Raw genomic sequence first — 21,598 nt, 5'->3', positions numbered from 1 at the left:
ATACATGGAGCAGAGTCCTGATGAGTCTCCTCATTATGAGGAAGGCTTGAGTCTATATTACTAATCTAAGAATTATTTGAATTTACATTATAGTGAAGTTATTAATAGGGGGGCTTCACTCTGGAGACAGGATTAGTTTACCTTGCAGTGAAACTGAAATATGGTTGAGTTTATCAAACTGATTTAAGGGGTTTAGACACATCTATTAACTTTAATGGGCAGTGTCTAAACCTTCTAGACTGCTGTCACAATCACAGTCTATATACATAATATACTCAACTGTAGGTAAGCATTTTGACATCCTGAATCCTTAATTCATAACACTTTAGTTAACCTGTTAGGAAAAACATTTCAGTTTTATTTTAGGAATATCCTAAGTACACCTTAGCCAATGATAGAATATTATGTACTGCCAGTCACTCAGAAGAGCTTACTGATTCAGTGTGGGATGTAATTTTGAGTACATTATAGCCTAGTCTACACCGGGGAGGGGGGGGAATTGATTTAAGATACGCAACTTCAGCTACAAGAATAGCTTAGCTGAAGGCGATGTATGTTAGATTGAATTAAAATTACTTACTTCGCATCCTCATGGCACTGGATCGATGGGCGCGGCTCCCCCATCAACTTTGCTTCCACGTCTCGCACTGCTGGAGTTCAGCAGTAGACAGGAGAATGATCGGGGATTGATGTATCGCGTCTACACTACACGCGATACATCAATCCCCGATAGATCAATGGCTACCCGCTGATCTGGCGAGTAGTGTAGACATACCCTTAATTAATGGGCCATTCTCAAACTTATGTAGCTCCCTTAACTTCTGAGGGCACTATGCTGATTTATGACATCTGCAGAGCTAAGAATGGCAGGCTTGTTATAAGCAAAGTATATGTTTTAAAGCATTGGTAACATCATACTATATGCTGCTTTAGACCCACTTTTCTAATTAACAAACCTTTCAGCAACAACAAAATACCACACACATCATTGAACTCTAGTGAAAGGTGGAGAGAGACCATCGTCTGGTCTTTTCATAGTTCTTGTATATCTAGTTTTGGAGCTTAGATACCAACATGATAGGCATCTGTGACAGAAAAATTCAGAGGGAATTATTTACCTATGTACAGTCTCTGGGGAAAGCTCTTTAGAAAGACAAGTTTATAGGCTGTGATTTACTCTGTTTACTGAGGTGTACATTTGAGCTGGCTAGTTACATGAGTGGCAATGCAGACCAGAAAAAAATCTCTTTCATGGAAGAAAACCAGTTGAGTGGATTTGAGCTTATTCAGCATTGAATCCAAAGTCTAAAGCAGATGGATAGCACTCTGCCTTGCTTCTGAGGGTACGTCTACACTGCACGATTATTTCGAATTAGCTTAAACCGATATTACAAAACAGATCTAATAAAATCGGTTTAGCGCGTCCACAGTGGGATCCCGAAATCGATTGTTTGCGTCCATGGTCCAAAGCTACCATCGATTTCAGGAGCGGTGCACTGTGGGTAGCTGTTCCTCAGCTATCCCATAGTTCCCACTTCCGTGTTGAGAGCACAGTGCCTGATGGGGCAGAAAACACTGCCCCGGGTGGTGCTGGGTACAGCCTCACCCCTCCCTTTGTGAAGGCAGCAGACAACCCTTTGGCGCCTTTTTCGCGGAGTGCATTGAGCAAACGCCATAGCACAGCAATTTTTCCTTTTTTTTTTTCACGTGGTGGTGGGGGGAAATAAACTGAGGAGCTGTTCCCTGAACCACGCCAGACACTGTGTTTGAACCTACAGACATTGGGAGCTCAGCCAAGAATGCAAATAATTTTCAGAGACTGCTGTGGACTGTGGGATAGCTGGAGTCCTCAGTACCCCCTCCCTCCCTTCATGAGCGTCCATTTGAGTCTCTGGCTTCCCGTTACGCTTGTCACACAGCGCTGTGTATCCTGGAGTTTTTTATTCAAACGCTTTGGCATTTCGTGTTCTGTAACGGAGCTGGATACAACAGATTTGTCTCCCCATACAGCGATCAGACCTAGTATCTCCCGTACGGTCTATGCTGGAGCTCTTTTTCGATTTCAAACTGCATCGCCAGCCGTGCTGATCAGAGCTCCACGCTGGGCAAGCAGGAAATGTAATTCAAAAGTTCGCGGGGCTTTTCCTGTTTACCTGCCCGCTGCATCCGAGTTCAGATTGCTGTCCAGAGCGGTCAGTGCTGCACTCTGGGATGCCGCCCGGAGGCCAATAACGTCGATTTCCGTCCACACGAACCCTAATCCGAGTTATCGCTATCGAATTTAGCGCTACTCCTCTCGTTTGGGAGGAGTTCCGAAATCGATTTAAGGAGCCGTTTAACTCGATATTAATGACGACGTCGTGTGAACGGATACAGCGTTAAATCGGTATATCGGCCATTAAACCGATTTAAAGTCGCAGTGTAGACCTGGCCTGACTGACTATACATCTTACTGCTCAACTACTCTGTTTAGACAACAGTATATTAATTTCCTAGCCTTGCAGTTACAGTAACATGAATTTCTTTCTAACTCAAACAGTAGAGACTGTGGCTTTAAGTAGGTTTATTGGGTTCACTAAGTCTTGCCCAAATCTCATACAAATAGAGAGATCCTCTCTGCAAAACATTTCTACAAAATTCTGATTCGTTTATTTTTGCTGCTGTTTCCTCTGGTCTTGCTACTAGCAAACTAACTTCAGTTCAGTACACTTGGTGAGATTGTCTGGATTTCATAATGAAGTTAAAAACGTTTAAGTAGTACTTAGAAAAGGTTCAAGTGTTAGCATTAGGAATGTTTGTATTTTGCATTTTGTTACAATGAAAGATGCAGATAGCCATCTTCAAAATGTTAAAACTAATGTGTGAAAATACTTCAGTAGCCTACCAACTACATACAAACATTTTTACAGCTCTCGGGGTCAGTATGCATTCTAAAGCTGTTTGTTAGGACCTAATCCCAATAAGGATTTTCCCCGATTAAGGACTGCGGAATTTGACTCACTATAGCCCAGCATTGAAAAAAAATGGTATAACTGTCCTCTGACCTCTTAATGTTATACTGGTACCTATTTGCTATACAGAATTAGTTAAAAACAGCTCATACAGGGAGCTACCTGTACGTGCATCTCTTATAATTTGATGATGAATCTATAAACTAGATCATGAAAATAACTTCAAAGGTGTAGTTGGGAAAGTTAGAAAAAAAAATTATTTTGGCTAGTCTGTGTGAGGCAGACTTGAGTGTTTTCTGGAAGGAATTACTATGCATGAATGTGCGTACATCCTGCCATGATATGTAGTCAGTCAGTCATTCTATGCCATTCCACCATTCTTCCATAAAATGCAAGAAGTCCCAGTGAGAAATTTACTGTGCAACCTCTTCAATCCCCTGCTAATTGCAGGAGAATGGTAAGAGTTAGAGAGCTAAGAAATAACAGTGCAGAAATTAAAGTTCAGACTATAAATGTGTGATTATCTAACTGGAAAGCGCACTGGGAAATGAACAGGGATGGCCTTACTCCTATGCATAAATTGCTCTGGTAAATTGGGGCCTAATTTTGGGCCAGAGGTTTTTGAGACTGAACAGCAAAAATATACAACTTTGTTGTGGACTAAATGCCAATGAGTCACCTCCCTTTATCTTGATGAGCTAAGAGGACGCACCAGGGGGTGCAAGCAGAGACTGACAGTCCGTAGCTGGATGATAATGAATACACGGTGGCCTTTTTCAGTGGAAGGAAGATGAGCTATGCTGAACAATAACCCTGGTGTCAGTTGCTTCATCTTTGCCATGCAATCTCTTAGCCCAACACACAGGCATTTAAGAAGCATAAGTATAGACAAAACATATTCCAAAGCGATCAGTCGTGGATAAGAATTAAAAATTGGAGTAATTATTAAATTAGAATGTTTTTACAGTGCCTAGCACAATGGCACCTTGGTCCATGATTAAGCACTACTCCAATACAAATGATCTTATTTCTGAGAAGTTTGTAAGTAGTCTTGGGCATTAGTCCCTATGTCTATTCCACTGTCGGTACCCATATAGCTGGAGAATTTTTGAAAGCTGTGTCCATTGGTCCACACGAGTCCTTCCTAACTTCAAGCTTCAAAAAAGTAGATAAAGGCCAGGACGGTCGAACTGTCTCACCTCCTGAGTACTCCTGTCCATCACCCACAGTGGAATACACATAGGGACCAGCACTTGAAGAGAAGATTAACTGGAGTTTCTTTGAGATGTGCGGTAGCTATCTGTATTCCATTCCCTGCTCTCTAGCCCATCTGTTTTGGCTCATCTTTCGATTTGTGGTAGAGAAGGAACTGGAGAGTGGTCAGTCTGCCCCACCCTTGCTCACCTCATGCCCCCAACTGAGGAGATAAAGGGCACCAACAGACACAGCTTTCAGAATTCCCGACTCTGGACACATGGAGCACATGACTACCCACAGGTAAGGACCACACATCTTGAAGAACCTCCAATTACTATAAGGTACGCAACTTACTCTTTTTTAATCCTACAAGAGGTTTTATCATTAAGATTAACATAACTGTTGCCTTCTCTGGTCAGAACTCTGATTTGAGTTGTAAAAAGGCAAATATATTTATGTGTATTATGTGACAAAATGGCCGGTGTTAGTATGGTGGGTCCTGCGCTTTTCTTGGCGGGGGGCTAACATGCTACCCCTTGCCCCTGCTCTTGGGGTGCCAAGGGCCCTACTAGTCACCCAGGAAGATGGTAAAGGAGGGAAGTGGGGAAGGGGTCTGGGTTTGCTCCTTACTTTGAGCCCAAGCCCCTCTCAACCCCTGCGGGTTCTTATCCTTCAATCCTTAAGACGCTGGGGGTGGGGGGAGTCTCCCTCCTCTGCTGGGGCAGGATCTCCCTTACTTTGGTTCTCTGATCTTTCAAGTCTCACAGCACACCTCTAAGCTCCAGTCCTCTTTCTGTCTGCCTGAAGTAGGGGGCGTTTATTAGGTTCCTGACAGGGCCTTAATTGACTGTCACCCTTACCTATAGCCACCCTCCCTAATCTACAGGGAACCACTCCTTTATTAGCCTTGGGCTTATATATTTCCCTCTAACACTCCTCCCTGGCCCTCCTGTCACAATTATTATAGATTAAAGTACAGTATTATGTGAATTGATTTGTGTCTTGATTGGTTGCACTGTGCCATCATTAGCTGACCAAGCTGTTCTGCAGTTACAGATGCCAGTCCTTTGGATATTGCATATGGGTATCAAACTAGTAGCAGTGTCCACATGTTATATGGTCAATCTGTATTTCACATTCTGTTTTCTGATTCATATTTAGTCCTACACTAGTACTTTTCAAGTAATAAATACAAATTTAACTTCAGCTGTGTGCATTTCGTAGAGCAAAACAAACAAGTGTTCCATTCTACTCCTTTTGTCATGATGATACGACACTGAAGGCAAAAATAAATGGTTATAATTGGAAAGTATCTATATTCTGCCTTTACATGCTGCCATCTGAAGTTTAGTCCAAATATCTGGGGCTAAAATCAACAAAATGGAATGTTAACTTATAAAAGTTTGCAACCTTTATTTCCGTACAAAACAATTGAAATAGGTTCACAATAAATTATCAGCATGTTCCCATAGAACTTTGTGTATTTTGAAAAGATACTGTAAAAAAAAAATCCCATTAACATAAGACTTCTTTGTGAAAGGATGTAACAGCCAGGCATAAGGAATCCTACTGAATATGCAGTCTCTTCAGTGGCGAGGTCCTTTCCAACCCTGATATTATATGAATTTAGTAAGGTTACTCTGCTAGGAAAGCAATTTATCAAAATATTAATAGAATAAATCATATAGAGAAACATGGAGAGCAAGATACTACTGAATTAACTTTTCTGAATTGTCTTAATTACACCAGCTATTGTGATGCGCTTTTTTTTTAGATACAGTTTGAATAATGTGTCAAACAGTACACAAGAGTCTCAAAGGTCTATAAATGACCTTTTGATCTTCTAGCACCAACCCGCTAAAATACTAATAAATAGTTTCTGGCATGCAACATAATTACCATTATTTGTTTTGTTGATGTGGTTGTGTACAATTATTTTCCCTTTAACATATGAGCCTGTAACCATTTTCCATGATGATAATTTAGGCAACTGGACACAAGCCTAAAAACTATATGCACATAAATTTTCCCTTTTAACAGTTCCTTAAGTGTTTTTTTTAATTGCCCTCTTGTGTATTGGAGCATTCACACTTCTTTTTGATATTTGCCTTCTGAAACGACTAATTCCAGGAGATCTCACTTCGATGGCGTCCATCTCTTCCTGAACAGGAGTAAACTCTGGTTGAGCAAGATGAGGTTCTGGATAGGAGGACTGGGGATATTGGGCTGGTTGCGAGTAGGACCCATGAACTATATACTGCTGTTGCTCACCATCATAAAGTTCCTCTGGGTCATAGATTTGGTAGGAGTTATGTGGCAATTGAACTACGGGGATGTCTTGATCAGTTGTATCACCGTATCCACCTTGACCCACCACCAGCAAGAATATTTATATGGTTACCACAAAAGGAGGAGAGCAGAAAATTTAAGGTAATAATTAGGAAATTGGAATATTACATCTCTTCAAATACAATACATTTAATTCACAAAAAGAAACACTGAAAACATTTAACACAATTAATAAGCAGGAGAAATTGGAAACAAACCTACCACTCGACAGCCAAGTTAGTTGGACACCATCACCAGAAATTACACCATTGTGCTTATTATTTACTAAGGCAATTTGTCTGCTTTACCAGATTCCAATTATGTCCTAGAATCTATCATTAATGGACAGAAAAGGTCAGGCAAATTTTAATTTTAACAGGGAAAGGAAGATAAGTGCATAGATAGCAGTAACACAAAGTCTGTTAGTGGCAGTCAATATTGTTGATATAAAGTATAGGGCAGCTCAGTATCCATTTCTGACCTTCAGCCAAATGAAAGGAAAAATGCAACCAGAATGAGCCTTTCACCTTCTGGAGTGGAAGCCATTGTAAGGGATTGGGCCTTCAAATCGGAAATGAACAAGAGAGGATGGGGGTAAAGAGGACAAAAAGGATGGGAAGAGACGAACAACAAAAACATACAGATCAGTAAAACATACAGACTAAACTGTCTCATGTATTACATTTGTAGTGACTAATATCTTACTAAAACAGAAAATTAAAATTAAAGTCTGGTATCATGATTGTGTCATTATTCCTGTTAATTTCCTTCCATTGCCTCTATCTATTATAGTGGAAAACACTACAATACAGGATCCCTAAATGTTACAGAAGGGATTTTAGAAAAGATTCTGTTTTCTGGCTTATGTTTCATTGGTTATTGATGAGCACATGCATCCTTCTTTCGGGTTACAGTAGTTTTTGTTTAGTAGAGTTCATGCTTTCATGCTATATAGAACCACATCAATGAGGAAACTGGGTAATATGTTTAAAGACTACAAGACTCCACTGGAGACTCAACAAATAAAACATTCAGTTGACATGTAGTGGATGCATACAATCTGACAGTGCCACATACACACATAAGACAATACTGATACACTTCATTCTTGGTATAGGCTTTCTGAGTTTGATGTGAATTTTCTTGTTTCTTACTCGGTTACACTCTTCTCTTAGTGTAAATCCATAAATTAAAGCAGAACTAGACCCATAGCTTTTCAAGAGGTATCACATTTTAATGCAAGTTTTGTCAAAGGCCTCCATCTTACTTTGGCTGTTGGTAAAAGCACTACACTTCCTTCTCATCCCACCCCAACTACAAAGCTAACTCCTGAAGGCTGGATAAAGACTATTTACACTGAAAAAATGTACTCACCTCCCACATCATACCCAGCGCAAGAAGAAGGATCACAGTAGCCAGGTTGGCCAGAAGGACCCTGTGGACCAGGAACACCTGTATGACCAGGTGAGCCTCGTTGGCCTGGAGATCCTGGTGGCCCTGGGCTGCCAGTTCGACTTTCACCAGAAGGTCCTGCATAAAGTACATGCATGGAACAAATAACTACCATCCTCAGGAAAGGCACTGCCTTTAGAACATCCTGGCAGCACTGGAAGCACCTGCTAGGATACCTTGGCTCTGAGAATGCTGTAAAATACCCAGAGTGACAGCTTCACTAAGGAGAAGGGGACTCCTGGGAACTCCTTAAAACTCCCCCAGCAAGAGTTTTGCGTGATTTCGCTACTGCTGATGAGCCTCACATACTCTCTGGATACTGCTAAGTCCTCCTTACGTCCTCCCTACCAGACAGAGGGGTTTTTTATCCTGAAAGTTTATTATAATACCTCTGATGAGCAAATGTTTGCAGTTACTTTACTGCTCAACAGATTGCACCAAGTGTCAGGTAACTTTTTGAGGAGGATAGTCCAACCTCCCTTACCTCCTCCATTCCGTATTACACACATGGAATACTCTGCCTTTCTAGCAATATACTCAGTGCGGGAAATCCTGGCCCTACTGAAGTCAAATCTATTTTTATCATTGACTTCAATTGGGCCAGGATTTCACCCTGTATATTTTTCCGTGAACTAAATATAAACCTTTCCAGTAGACATAAATATTTCAATAAGAAACCAAATGCATCCACTCCTTATTCCATGAAAACACGTTTCCTTTGGACAAGCGGTTTATTTCAGGCAAAGGGAGAACATGTTGTGATGCTGGCTTGTGATGTCATGACACAAGCACTGTGACACTGAGGTAGATTTGGGACACTAAGAGTCTTGTAGCCAAAGCCTGCAAGTTGCTAGACGGATCCCTGAAAATCTCAACTGGCCTGCAAATACTAGAAGGGGTTACAGCTATGTGTTAACCCTGAGAGCTCTGGGGAGTAATAACTTTACCTGCAGGGCCTGGTGGGCCTCTGGGACCTTGTGTTCCAACACCCGGGTTGCCTCTTTCTCCCTTCTCACCTGGTAAACCTATTGAAATATTAAGAATCAGACCAACACTTGAACATAGGTCTTTATAAACCGGCTGCTTGGCTCAGTCATCTTTCCACAGACTGGTGTTTGGTATTGAAAGCGGGGGGATCCCATCTCTCCCTCCTGCTACAGGCAGTCTACCAAAGGGTGTCACAACTTTTCTAAGGCTTGCTGCCAGTATGGCACCAGCAGGGTAGAGAGAGAGAGGAAGCACAGGCCACACTGCCCAAGAGGATCAGCAGAGAAGGTGCAGCAGGGGGCCATTAAAGGTGGCTTTATGCCTCTCTACTTCCAGCCTGCCCCAGTGCAGCCTCTGAAATAAATTAAGAGGAAGCCCCAGCTGGCCACAGCTGTCTCTGTAGTGTGCTGCAGCCCAGAACAGCCAGGCCACTATGTGTTTCACCAACTCCCTGCCCCTAAAGCAGATCTTGTGCTGGTCCTATACCACCCTTGCACTGGCAGGAGTCCTCAGGGGGCCACTGCATCCCCTTTAAGAGCAATAGAAAGAACCTACAATGAGGTACAGAATCTGGTCCCAAGAACAGGTAATAAGACCCTGTCTGAGGTTGCCAGTTCCATGTAGCTCTGATGTCCCTCCTGCCATAGCAGGTGAGTTAGGTACCTCCACCCCCACCCCTTGCAACATGGCTGAACTTCCCCTGAAGACATCAACTCAGTATCCGTCCTATGTCATAGGAGACCACATAGCCAGTGGAATAGAAAAAGCCCCACATTAACATATTTTATCTCCTGAACTACTCCTATAGCATCCTTTCATACACTTGTTATAAAGCAGCTATCCCAACATAAGAAAATAACCTAAGAATGGCCATACTAGGAACAAATAATGGTTCAACTAGCTCAATAGCCTGTCTTCCGACAGTGGCCAAAAGGCAGGGCAGGGGTGGGGGCCTGGAGGAAGGGATGGAGTTGGGACAGGCCCAGGGCAGGGGGTTGCAGGTCAAGTGCACGCGCACGCGCATGTGCACACACACACACACACACACCCCCCCACACACACACAGACACACCCCCACCCACTCCCCCCCCCGGATAGAGAGGAAGTCAGCCCTTATGCCAGCACCTAATGCTCCCCATGCCTTGTGTAGGAAGCCTAGATGCCTAAGTCAATGCTGAGGATTCCATTAGGCAGTAAAGAATGGGATTCACACAAGCCATCATTGCTAAGCTAGCCCATAGGAAATGTCAAGGAGAGGGGCATAGCCTAAGCCCTGCCCTTCAAAGGGAGTTGGGCACCTAAGTCTGGGCCCAAGGAAGGCACCTCCCTCTGCTTAAAAATTCACAGCCATGAACGGCTGTGACCCTAAGAAACCCTCAGTGTCAACTGGCAAAGGGGTCACTGCTCTCTAACAGTAGCCCCTGACATACTCATTTGTAGTGGACAAAATCCACTACATTTCTGTCATGGTATTTATCTATAAAAAGGGTCATGTAAGATACCAAAACCAGGATCATGCTGGTCATTCATATCCTTGTGAAATGTATGTACTCATGATGTTTAAAAACGTTATGGCTATGTACTGACAGAACGCCCTGACTGTTTCTATCAAGGTATTATTCCCAGTGAAAAACTGGTGTCCTGCTAGACCAGCTGAAACGGTCTGCCTGTTGAAATATAAATTGAGTATTGGCTCATTCACAATCACCCCTCTGAGCTAAATGCAGAAGGAGGGCAGTGAGATGTAACAGGAGGAGAATAGCAAGGGGAAAAGAGCTTCCTCTGGGGTGGGGGGTGTGCTTCCTTCAAAGGTATATTGGACTATACCTGGGGTACAGGGACAGCACCTATCCTGCATTTGACGGTGTAACTGGGCAGTACAATTACATTAATGAAAATGGGATTCCCAGCCTGTCCTGGTTGGAAACACTGCAAGAAGGCATTAGGGAAGAGATAGTGACCACCTTTATTGGATGGAAATAGGGGCAAGCACATGAAAAATAAGGGACATTTTAAGGAAACATCATTTCCCTTCACATATCATATATTTTGCTCTCAAGTGTATGTTTTACTCCCCTCAAGTATACAATGCAATTATCACAAACTGCCATTTAATGTTTAAAATGGTTAAGGAACATCCCTTAAAACAGGGGTTGGCAACCTATGGCATGTGTGCCACCTTTGGCACGCGAGCTGATTTTGCGTGGCATGCAGCTGCCAGCCAGTGTCCCAGCCGCTGGCCCCACTCAGCCCGCTGTCGGCTGAGTGAAGGGAACTCCAGGCTGACAGGAGGCTGAGCGGGGCTGGCAGCCAGGACCCCAGACTGGCGGTAGGCACGCCCCTCGATTCCTCCCTCATTGCGCTTGGGTTCTGTGGCTCCCAAGAGTGTGAGCCGCCGGGGCGCAGGGCCCTGAGCCTGCTGCGGGAAGGGCAGAGGTGGCTCACACTCCCAAGAGCCACAGAGCCCAAGCGTGGTGAGGAGGGACCCAGGGGACACATGGGGCCCGCCGCCTACATGCATCCACTGCAGGAGTCCCCCCAACCCCCAGGGAGGGGTACCAGGCCGTAGCCCAGGCAGGCGCCCCCCAGCTCTCCGCTCACTGCACTCGGGTTTTGCGGCTCCCGGAAGTGTGAGCCGCCACTGCCGCCCCTCTCACAGCTCCCCCCCTACCGCTTCCTCAGCACTCCATGTGGAGTTTTGCCTCCACATGGAGCCAGCATCTGACCGGCATGGGCATGGTAAGGGGAGTCCCAGGGGGCAGTCAGGGAGCAGAGGGGAGGGTTGGATGGGTCAGGAGTTCTGGGGGTCCTGTCAGGGGGTGGGGAATGGTCGGATGGGGTGTGGGAGTCCTGGAGGTCTGTCTGGGAGCAGGGGGTGTGGATAAGGGTTGGGGCAGTCAGGGGACAGGTAGGGGGCTGGGTCCTAGGGGAGCAGTTAGGGTGGAGGGGGTCTCAGGAGGGGGCAGTCAGGGGACAAGGAGCAGGGGAGGGTTGGGGGTTCCAACCGAGGCAATTGGGGTGGGAAGTAGGAGGGAGTGGATGGGAGCAGGGCTAGGGTAGGGCTCTCCCCTCTTTTTTGATTGTTGAAATATGGTAATCCTAGGCAAGGGAGGAGCCGGGGGGCACATGGGGACTGGCACCTTCATACATCCACTGCAGCCTGCAGGAGCTCCTGGGGGTGCAGGGCCGCAGCCTGGTCAGGAGGAGTGGGAGGGTGCAGCTGCTCCCCACTAGCGGCGACACCACTTTTGCAGGGCTGCTACCCCTCTGCATCATGCCGGCTCCTACATGGCTCAGGCTCACTGCTGCCACAAGCTGGACACTCTGGCTCTCCGGTGCCTCCAAAAGGCAGCTCCTCCCTGCCGAGCTGCTGCAGCGGCCCAAGCCTGGCAAAGCCAGTGAGTAGATTCGGGGTGGGGGCCACCTGGGTGGGGTTGGGAGGGCTGCAGGGGGGCTGTGCCCCCTCCAGGGGAGACCAGGGGGCGGGGAGGGGGGAACCTGGTCTGGGGAGCAGCCCCTGGGCATGGCTGGCCCCTGGGGTCTATAAAGGCTCGTTGAGATTTGCTCCTCGATGAACTGATGCGGCGGGGGGGAGGCGGGCAAGGTGGAAGTTTCGCCTAGGGCACAAAATATCCTTGCAGCAGCCCTGCCCCAGGGGGTGCATGCGCCCCAGGTTAAGAACCACTGCTCTAAACTCATAAGAACTGGATTTTAATTTAATTTAAAAATAAGCTTCTTAAACATTTTTAAAAAACTTGTTTACTTTACATACAACAATAGTTTATAGACTTATTGGGAGAGACCTTCTAAAAATGTTAAAATGTATTACTGGCAGGTGAAACCTTAAATTAGAGTGAATAAATGAAGACTTGGCACACCATTTCTGAAAGGTTGCTGACCCCTGCCTTAAAATAACATTGGGTGCTGACCCTACTGAGAAACTACTTCAGACAAGAATTTTAGCCTATTTAAATAAAATTAAGTGTAGACTCTAAGAAGCATGTTATACTTCTTGTTTTATATGTAATTATTTTTATTTCTATTATCCTGACTCGGTAGATCTTAAATCTTAATCTTTGATAATTAACATATGGTTGTTTCACTATAAATATATCTTTGTGGTGTGGTGTGGTGTGATAAAAGACCTAATCCTGAGTTGTACCAATTAAGCTATGTTTATACTATTCCTTTGGGAACAGGGAATCTGGTAAATTAGTGTGTCCAGTGACAGGGGCTGGATACTACAGGGGGATGCTTTCAGAGGAGTTCAGGATTTGGGGTGCGCCTGTTATTTATCTGCAAGGCAAAGGAGGGGCTGGCAGAGCTCTAAGGACTTTGTTTGGGTGGCTTACAGACTAGTGGTGTCAGGGACCTGACAACTAGTTATTCACAAACGAGTCTCTCTCTCAGGCAGATTGGTAACAGTGCATCTCTCAGTCCTGAGAACCCTGAGATAGTGTCACACGTTTCTCACGGAGTTAGGCACCAAAATCCTTTCTACAAAATAAAATAAATAAATGAGGATGCAGCAGCCCCCCTTACAACTGTTAGCCCAGTGGTTAGAGCACTCACGAGTTCAAAACCACCCTCTACCAGATGTGGGGCAGAGATTTGAATCCCAGACACTGGGCTATAGGGTTACCCTGGGAAAGGTCTCTCTCTGAATCTCTCCTGTTGAAACTGTTCTACTTTGCACTACCCATACCAGCATTTCATGCAAGGCCTTATGCTAGATAGATAGGGCACTGCCTAGTACAGGGATCCCCAATGCGGTGCCCGCAGGCACCATGGTGCCCACCAGGGCATCTAAGTGCCCCTGTGTACTGGCCAGCAGATGAGCATCCGCCAAAATGCCGCCAACAACCAGCATCATCCAGATGATGTCATTTTGGAGGCGATGCCTCTGGATGATGCTGCTTGTCAGCGGCGATGCCTATTGACGTTTCCGCTTGTCGGCGGCATTTTGGCAGATGCTCGTCCATCGCCACGGTCCTCTGTGGCTTGTTGTCTGGCACCTGCCAGACGAAAAAGGTTGGGGACAACTGGCCTAGTATGAGGATCTCCCTGGAGCTTAGGCACCCAGGCATCAGGACCAAGGTAGCTGTGCATGTGCCCGGCAGCAGAAATTTGGCCACCTTAGGGATTTTACCAGCAGAAATGTAGGCACCCAGGGAATGTAGGCACCAGCTGAGCAGGGATTAGGTCTGAAATTTTGTGCCTAAATCCTTTTGTGGATTTAACTCTTTATGTCTCACCCATGAATTTATGGCAGTCAAAATCTTTTAAAAACTCACTACCATTAAACATAAAATGCTTCTTTTTAGCTGTGCGCAACGATTAAATTCAGTGCCTGTGGCCACCTCGCCACTTGATGGCCGTAATGCAGTGCCACTTCTTCTGTATCTGGGTGTAACATTACACTACGGCCTATGTGAGAACGTGTTAAACGTGTTACTAATGTTCCTTTTCTCATTTGAGAACTATTACCAGATTACACCCCAATCCCTGCAGCCCTGACCTGGAGATTGGAATTCACGCCTCTATAACAACTACAGTTGATTACTGTAATTCTTCATTTCCTGAACTGCCTGCCAAACTGTATTGGCAGACTATTATAGCAACTCAACAGCCAGGATTCTGACTGCTTAGCATGCAACTCCTACTCCAGAATCCTACGCTGGCTTCCAGGATGATGTCATGTTCCTCTTTAAACTCTTGCTCTTCTCATGACCAGTGGCTGGGTTCTGTTTTGCTTATTTGATATTTTCCCCTCAGCTTACTAAGCTCCTTAGAACAGATGTTAGCATTTATCCCATTGTTTAAAGTCACAAATGGCCAGGGTAAAATTTTCAAAAATGGCTAAGTCTCATTCTTAAAAGTAACTTAGGTCCTAGCATTCCCAATCTTATTATAAAGCAATGGGATTTGAGCTACTAAGTTACTCAGGCACTTTTCAAAATGTTACCCCAGTGTTCTTTCTTCTGCACTTCTTAGCAAAGCAATATTTTGCCTGCTGGTCTCAGGGCTCCTGAAGTTCTTTCCTGTTTATTCATCTGAACGGAAGACTTCTCTTTGAAATCTAGCATTTGGTTACCATGTGACCTTCAATTTCATTGTGAAATGCTATGAGACACCTTGTGTGAATGGTTTTATTGTACTGTATATGTGGGAAGTAGTCCCAGATTGAACAGATATGCTACAACCCACACATTAATTCCTGTGGGATCCTGCCACAGAAGCATGCAAAACAATACTTATGTGATCGGGGCTGAATTCCTCCTGCTTTTAAAAATGAATTCTTCATGCCAAATATTAGCTCTGGATTCCAAATGCAAAATATTTTCTAGGTATTACTTAGACAGTTGATGTGCCATGGTAGCTGCAAAAAAGAGGACTGAACCCACCGTTCCACTGTTAGCTTTCCTGTGGGTATTGCAGCAAGGCAAATACATTTAAACTGCCACAGTAGTACATGAGAGAGACAAGGTGAAGGAGGCAGTATCTTTTATTGGACCAACTTCTGTTGGTAAGAGAGACAAGTTTTCAAGATTACACAGAGATATTCAGGTCCGGGAAAAGTACTCAAGAGTGTCACAGCTAAATACAAGGTGGAACAGACCGTTTAGCAGAAGTAGTTAATATATTTTCACAGAAATCATTCAAAATGAAGTCGCCCATTAACTCTGCAGTCATAATTTTCACATTCAACAACAAACACTTTGTCCAAAGATGGGAACAGCCATGGGTACTTGGATGCTTCCCTAGTACGACAACCTCATCATGGGCCACATTGAGGAAGAATTTCTGGACAAACACACCATGAAATCAATGATACACACCTGAGATACATCAATGATATTTTCATTCTCTGGACTGACGACCTAAAATCCCTCAGATTTCCATCTGAACTTCAAGAACCACCACCCAGCCATTAAACTCTATCTAGAACACTCCTGCACCAGCATCAACTTCCTGGACACCACGACTGACTTCAACAATAGAACCATCCAGATAACTATACATAAGAAACCCACAGATCACCACGTTTATCTTCACAGATCAGTAACAACCCCAAACATGCCAAGAAATCTGTTATCTACACCCAGGCACTCAGATACCACAGAATATGCTCCAAGGAAAAAGTCCAGGATACATACCTTAACACAGGGGTTCTCAACCTTTTTCTTACTGAGCCCTTCTCCCCCATCCCCAACATACTATTACAAACTCCATGGCCCACTTGTGTGACAACACCTGTTTTACTGCATATAAAAGCCAGGGCCGGTGTTAAGGGGTAGCAAGCAGGGCAACTACCCAGAGCCCCACGCCACAATGGGCACCGCAAAGCTAAGTTGCTCAGGCTTTGGCTTTCGCCCTGGTGGTGGAGCTTGGGGACCCAGGCTGCAAACCTGCACAGCGGGACTTTGGTTTTCTGTCCTGGACCCTAGCGAGTCTAACACCAGCCATGCTTAGCAGACCCCCCTGAAACCTGCCCACAACTCCTTAGAGGGCCCCAGATCCCTGGTTGGGAACCACTGCCTTAACACACTAAAAATCACCTTTATCAAACAAGGACATAGATTGCATCATGGAATGGACCACCCAAATACTTCAAGAAAACCTGTTTCAATACAGAAAAAAAACAAACCAACCCTTCAACCTCACACCCCTAGTTGTCACCTACTGCCCCAAACTGGAACCCGTACAGGGTGTCATCAAAAAATTACAACCCATACTTGATGAGGACCACATCTTGAAAGAAATATTTCCTGAACCTCTACTTCTGGCTTTCAAGCAACCTCCCAGCCTCTCCAAGCTCATCATTAGAAGCAAGCTCCCCACAGACCTGGAATCCCCAACACAAAGTCTCACTGGACCCTGTCATAATATGAGATGCGAAAACTGCAGACATACCTCCACTGCTATGATGATCAATAACCCCCTTTCAAGATCCATGGGCCCTACCCATGCCTATCACAATGTGTGACATATCACATCCAGTACACTAAATGCCCCAATAACAACTATGTGAGTGAAACCAGACAATGACTACAGTCTCAAGTGAACAAACAGAAAAATGATAAAAGACAAAAACACCCTATCTCCTCTGGATCACCATATCTGACCTTTCAATTCTCATCTTCAAAGGAAACCTTCATAACACCTTCAAAAGACAAGCCTGGGAGCTTAAATTCATAACTTTGCTAGACATTAAGCACCATGTGTCAGTAAAAGACACCGGATTGATGGCTTATTACAATAGTCTGTAACCCACTAACTCCCCTTTTTTCTTCTATGACTGCAGAGGTGTTAACAGGCCACTTCAGCTTGGATGGTCTGTTAGAAAACGCTACGGGCATGTCTACACTTGTAACGTAAAGCACAAAAATTCCCTTTCTGTGCAAAAACCACGAGAGTGTCTACACTTGCCAATGACTTTTTGCGGTGAAACTCAGGGACCACCTCCACAAGAAGCGTTCAGTTCTTCCCAGTGATACTTCTGCAGTGATGTGCAAGTGAAGACATCATCTTCCTGTTTACACAGCTTTTAGCCTCTGGAGGATATCCAACAGTGCTAGGTGACCACTTTGGCCTGCAGCTCTGCTGCTCTGATGCCTGGTAAACAGACGTCCAACCCCCCCCCCCCCCCATAAAGCCCCGGGAACTTTAAAACTCCCCTTCCTGTTTTCTTGGCAAGCGCTCACTTATCATGTGGCCAGGTGACAATGGCTGCACCATGGAGCAAATGATCCCCTGCTTGGAGCAATGCTGAGCTACTGGAGCTGATCAGTGTTTGGAGAGGGAAGGCTATGCAAGGACTCAGGATGCCACACCATCACTCCCCACCCCCAAGACCTATCCTCAAAATGGAGAGAGCTGCATTGTGGGATAGCTGCCTTCAGTGCACTGCTCTCATAGGCGATGGAAGTGCTGCAAATGTGAACATGACCTGACACCTATGGAAGTGAGTGAGAACACAAACCAGCGCTCTTCTTTTACCAGTTCCCTCTCACCGGTGAAACTGACAGCGCAAAACTCTGCAAGTGTAGACATAGCCTAAACAATCTGTTCCATCTTGTATTTTGCGGTGACACTCTGAGTGCCTTTCCTGGATCTGAAGAAGAGCTCTGTGTAGCTCAAAAGCTTGTCTCTTTCACCAACAGACGTTGGGGCAATGAAAGATATTACCTCATCCACCTTGCCTCACTGCAGACAATAGTAGTTTGTTCTGGAAGCAAATGCTGGCACATGCAGGAGGCAAAGTGTGCACAAGTGCATTACTTTGTTCATGAAAACTGTCAAAGACTGGCCCGCAGTAAACATCTGGAATCTATGTGGATATTTAGTGTAAGCCCTATTTTAAGCTTACACTAAGCCAGCAATAAAATGGTGCTTCAGAAAGCAACTGCCACAAGAGCTTTCAAACCACAACTCTTCCCACACTCTATTATTCTTTCACATACACACATACGGCAGGTGAAGTTATATCAATAAGCAATGGCAAATTTGAAACATATATATTCAAACTGAGAAACCATGTACCCTGTGGACTAAACTCTGAGATCCTTGCTCAGATTTTATTTAGTTTTTACTCAGGCAAACTCTCAATGAAGTCATACGGATGGCAAGCACCCAAAACAGCACAGCAGAGCATAGGAAAATTAATCAACTTCAGGTTGCTTGTGATCTAAAATTCCTTTCTGAGTAAAAGCTAACGCTAAGATAGCCTCCTCCAATCATAAAACGCCAAAGAGGGAGCCAAAGAGGAGGAAATGCCATGTTGTGGAGATTTCTCCAGAATTGTCTGTTGGGGGTGGAATTCTTAAATCCAAACATTCATAGAGTTGAAGGTTGAAAAGGGCAATTAGATCATCTGGTATGACATCTTGTATATCACAAGCCATTACATTTCACCCAGTTGCCTTTGTATTGAACCCAATACCTTGTGTTTGGCTAAAGCATATTTTCCAGAAAAGCAACCTGACCTAATCTAAAAATATCAAAAGATGGTGAATCCACCACTTCCACTGGTCGTTTGTTCCAATGGTTAATCACCTTCACTGTTAGAAATTTGTGACTAATTTCTAGTTTGAATTTTTCTGGCTTCAGCTTCCAGCCATTGGTTCTTGTTTCTCTTAAAGAGCCCTTTACTATCCAGTATTTTCTCCCCATGACGGTACTACTTCTTTTGTGTCAAGAGAGATGATTAGTGATGTTCCAATAACTACGCCAGATTAGTGAGCCAGCAGGTAGCTTTGGGAGATGCTTGATGTAAGTCTGAGATGCCCTCTGCAAACGACCAAAGTGGGCATTGATTTAAAATACGGTCTACACTTTGTGACTGGTGTTCACAGTCACACTGTGCGTTGTCTATCATCTCCCAAATGTGTAAGAGATGACAACATCTGCCATGCAATGTTCTAAAATGGTTCAATCTGAACCATGGATTCCAGGGCAGGTAGAAGCCTGGAAGTTCTTTTGTGGGGCCGGCAATCAAGTAAAAGCCTATGAGCAGCTCCAGCTGACTAACAGTGGTTGACTGCATGCTTAATGGAGACTTGTTTTATTTCCAAATCCAAATTAACAAAAGCTCCCTCCCAAAGTGTAGATTCTGTTGCAGCAGCTGTTACATCCTCAGCAATAATGAATGTGAGGGACTCATTCTTCGGCAATATTTTGTCATCACAACTATTCTAAGTTCTCTGTCATTTCTGTACTAGCTGTATTGCCCGTGCTGCTTCTTGCAGATTAATTTTTACAATCAATAACATCATTTGTCCCTCATTATGTTAATATAAATGTGCTTAACCCCTGTGCGATTTCTGTGTACTCTAAGAAACCGTTTAAACTGTGCAAAGATTTAGACTATGGAGGCAGTTCTCCTGCAGCCCACATTGGTTTCTCTCACTCATCCAGTTTCAGTCAGTCCCTTGTTTGTTTCATCTTCCCATCTCCCTCTAGTCTTGTCCCCTCCCCGCTCTTTCCTGGTACCCTGGAACAATGTCTGTCGTTGTTCAGCTTGAGTGCAAAAATCCATCACTGACAAGCTTGCACTTTAAATCTCATCTCCTCTTACACTATGGTCATTCGAGTTATGGCCTTGAGGGCGTAGAGACTTGTGGGGGAGGAGGGTTGGCAAATTCAAAGGTCACTCAAAAGTGTTCTCCTCAGAACAATATAATATTAGTCTTCTGGCTACCACACAGGATATTTGACCTGTTAAGCTCCAGGATGTGAACAGCCATTGGACCAAATGTTTTAAAATGCCACTTATTGGTTATTGCAATTATAAGAACAATGATTCTTGGCTCTTCAGCAGTGCCTTCCCTGTGAGGATATCAAAGCACTTCATAGACACTGACTGATTTAGTTTCACAGTGCCATTGTGAGGCTATTGTTATTATTTAGAAAGTACATCAAAGCATGCCAGATATCTCACAGATTGGAAAAAAGTCAGGCCCCACAGAGTTTGCTATTTAATTAGACAAAACCGACCGAGGAGAGGGCAAAGGGACATCATATAAATATAGGTAAAAGGATGAAGGGGAAGTTTGGCAAGTGGCTGGTTAATTGCATAATTTCATTTAATTTTTTCGTTTTTTGCTTCACCCTCTTCATTATCCTCTCCTTTTTACCATCTGACCCTGACCCTGACCCAGCCCTCCCTTCTCGAACAGTACACAACTTCCCCATCTGATCAATGTGTGTCATTATGGTATGATAATTTAAGAACCTTTAGTCCAATTCATTTCAAATTCAATAAGAAAATTCTACGTTTTCTCCAGAACTAACCTACCAGTTTAACCCGATATTCTTTGACTATAGCGCCTTCATTTGCAGGGTGGAGGGCAAAAAAAAAAAACAGATTTCAAAAGGAAACACATTTGGAGCTGTAAACTTCTGCAACCCCAGAATTCTGCAAAAGGCAAACCTCTTGCACCATGTGCATCTTCATATGATCGTCAGTCCTTAGCAGGGGTTGCATCAATCCCAAATGTGATTCTACCCTATCACACTCTGTAAAGGTTGCATTAACTTGGTGATTGGCGGTCTCCATAGCTTTCAGTATTACCCAAACACTACGGCTTAGGACCAGCTCTTAACTAGAGAGAAAACTATGTTCACATGATAAAATTAAGTCAGGTAAGTAAAGTAATCATACTATTGCACCATGGTGATCTATGTTACCATACATTTTAAGTATTCAGCCTACCTCTTTCTCCTGGTCTTCCTGGCTGCCCAGGATTGCCTGGAAATCCAGGTCTTCCTGGTGCTCCTTGTTCTCCCTGTGACCCAGGAGATCCCGGTCGACCTGGCTCACCAGGAGGTCCTGGAATAGTTTGTGCTGAGACAGACTGACTTGGAATCTGGTTCAGAATTGAATTATATCTGGCCATGTGACCTGTGTGGGGAAAGATTCCACCAAATTCAGGACAAAGTGGGTAATCTGGCCCAGGGATGTTTGAAGGGGGTAGGTTGGTGAAAGGGGTGCTGGAAGGCTCTCATCCTAAGGGGAAGAAGTTAAGAATGTGGTCTGTGATGTATGGTAGTTGTGGTGATGATAAAGTGTGTACTTGTGGGTGGAGAAGTATAGCGTGTATACTCTTAGGTAGCCTAGAATATACACTGTTAGAGGGCAGGCATTGTTCAGTGGCCTTGGGTGCATGCTGTTAGAGGGTAGG

At 44.4% G+C, this 21,598-nt stretch overlaps 1 protein-coding gene across 2 annotated transcripts in view; it reads right to left on the bottom strand.

Annotated features, from left to right (window-relative positions):
• Window positions 1–5,521: 5,521 nt before the first annotated feature.
• The window catches only part of COL14A1 (collagen type XIV alpha 1 chain), a 180,650-nt gene continuing 164,573 nt past the window's right edge, over window positions 5,522–21,598 (bottom strand). Inside the window, exons 45-48 of one of the 2 annotated variants that reach the window (XM_032777229.2) lie at window positions 21,130–21,318; window positions 8,876–8,953; window positions 7,851–8,006; window positions 5,522–6,512 (exon numbers count right to left, since the gene is read on the bottom strand). In XM_032777229.2, coding sequence (XP_032633120.1) covers window positions 6,193–6,512; window positions 7,851–8,006; window positions 8,876–8,953; window positions 21,130–21,318 — 743 coding nt within the window. In that variant the 3' untranslated portion in view covers window positions 5,522–6,192. Of the gene's footprint in view, window positions 7,038–7,850; window positions 8,007–8,875; window positions 8,954–21,129; window positions 21,319–21,598 lie in introns of both variants that reach the window. The other variant, XM_032777230.2, reaches the window with a different exon arrangement.

Source organism: Chelonoidis abingdonii, chromosome 2 (genome assembly GCF_003597395.2).
Source record: "Chelonoidis abingdonii isolate Lonesome George chromosome 2, CheloAbing_2.0, whole genome shotgun sequence".
NCBI lineage: Eukaryota > Metazoa > Chordata > Testudines > Testudinidae > Chelonoidis > Chelonoidis abingdonii.
This window is presented reverse-complemented; position numbering and strand designations above follow the sequence as displayed.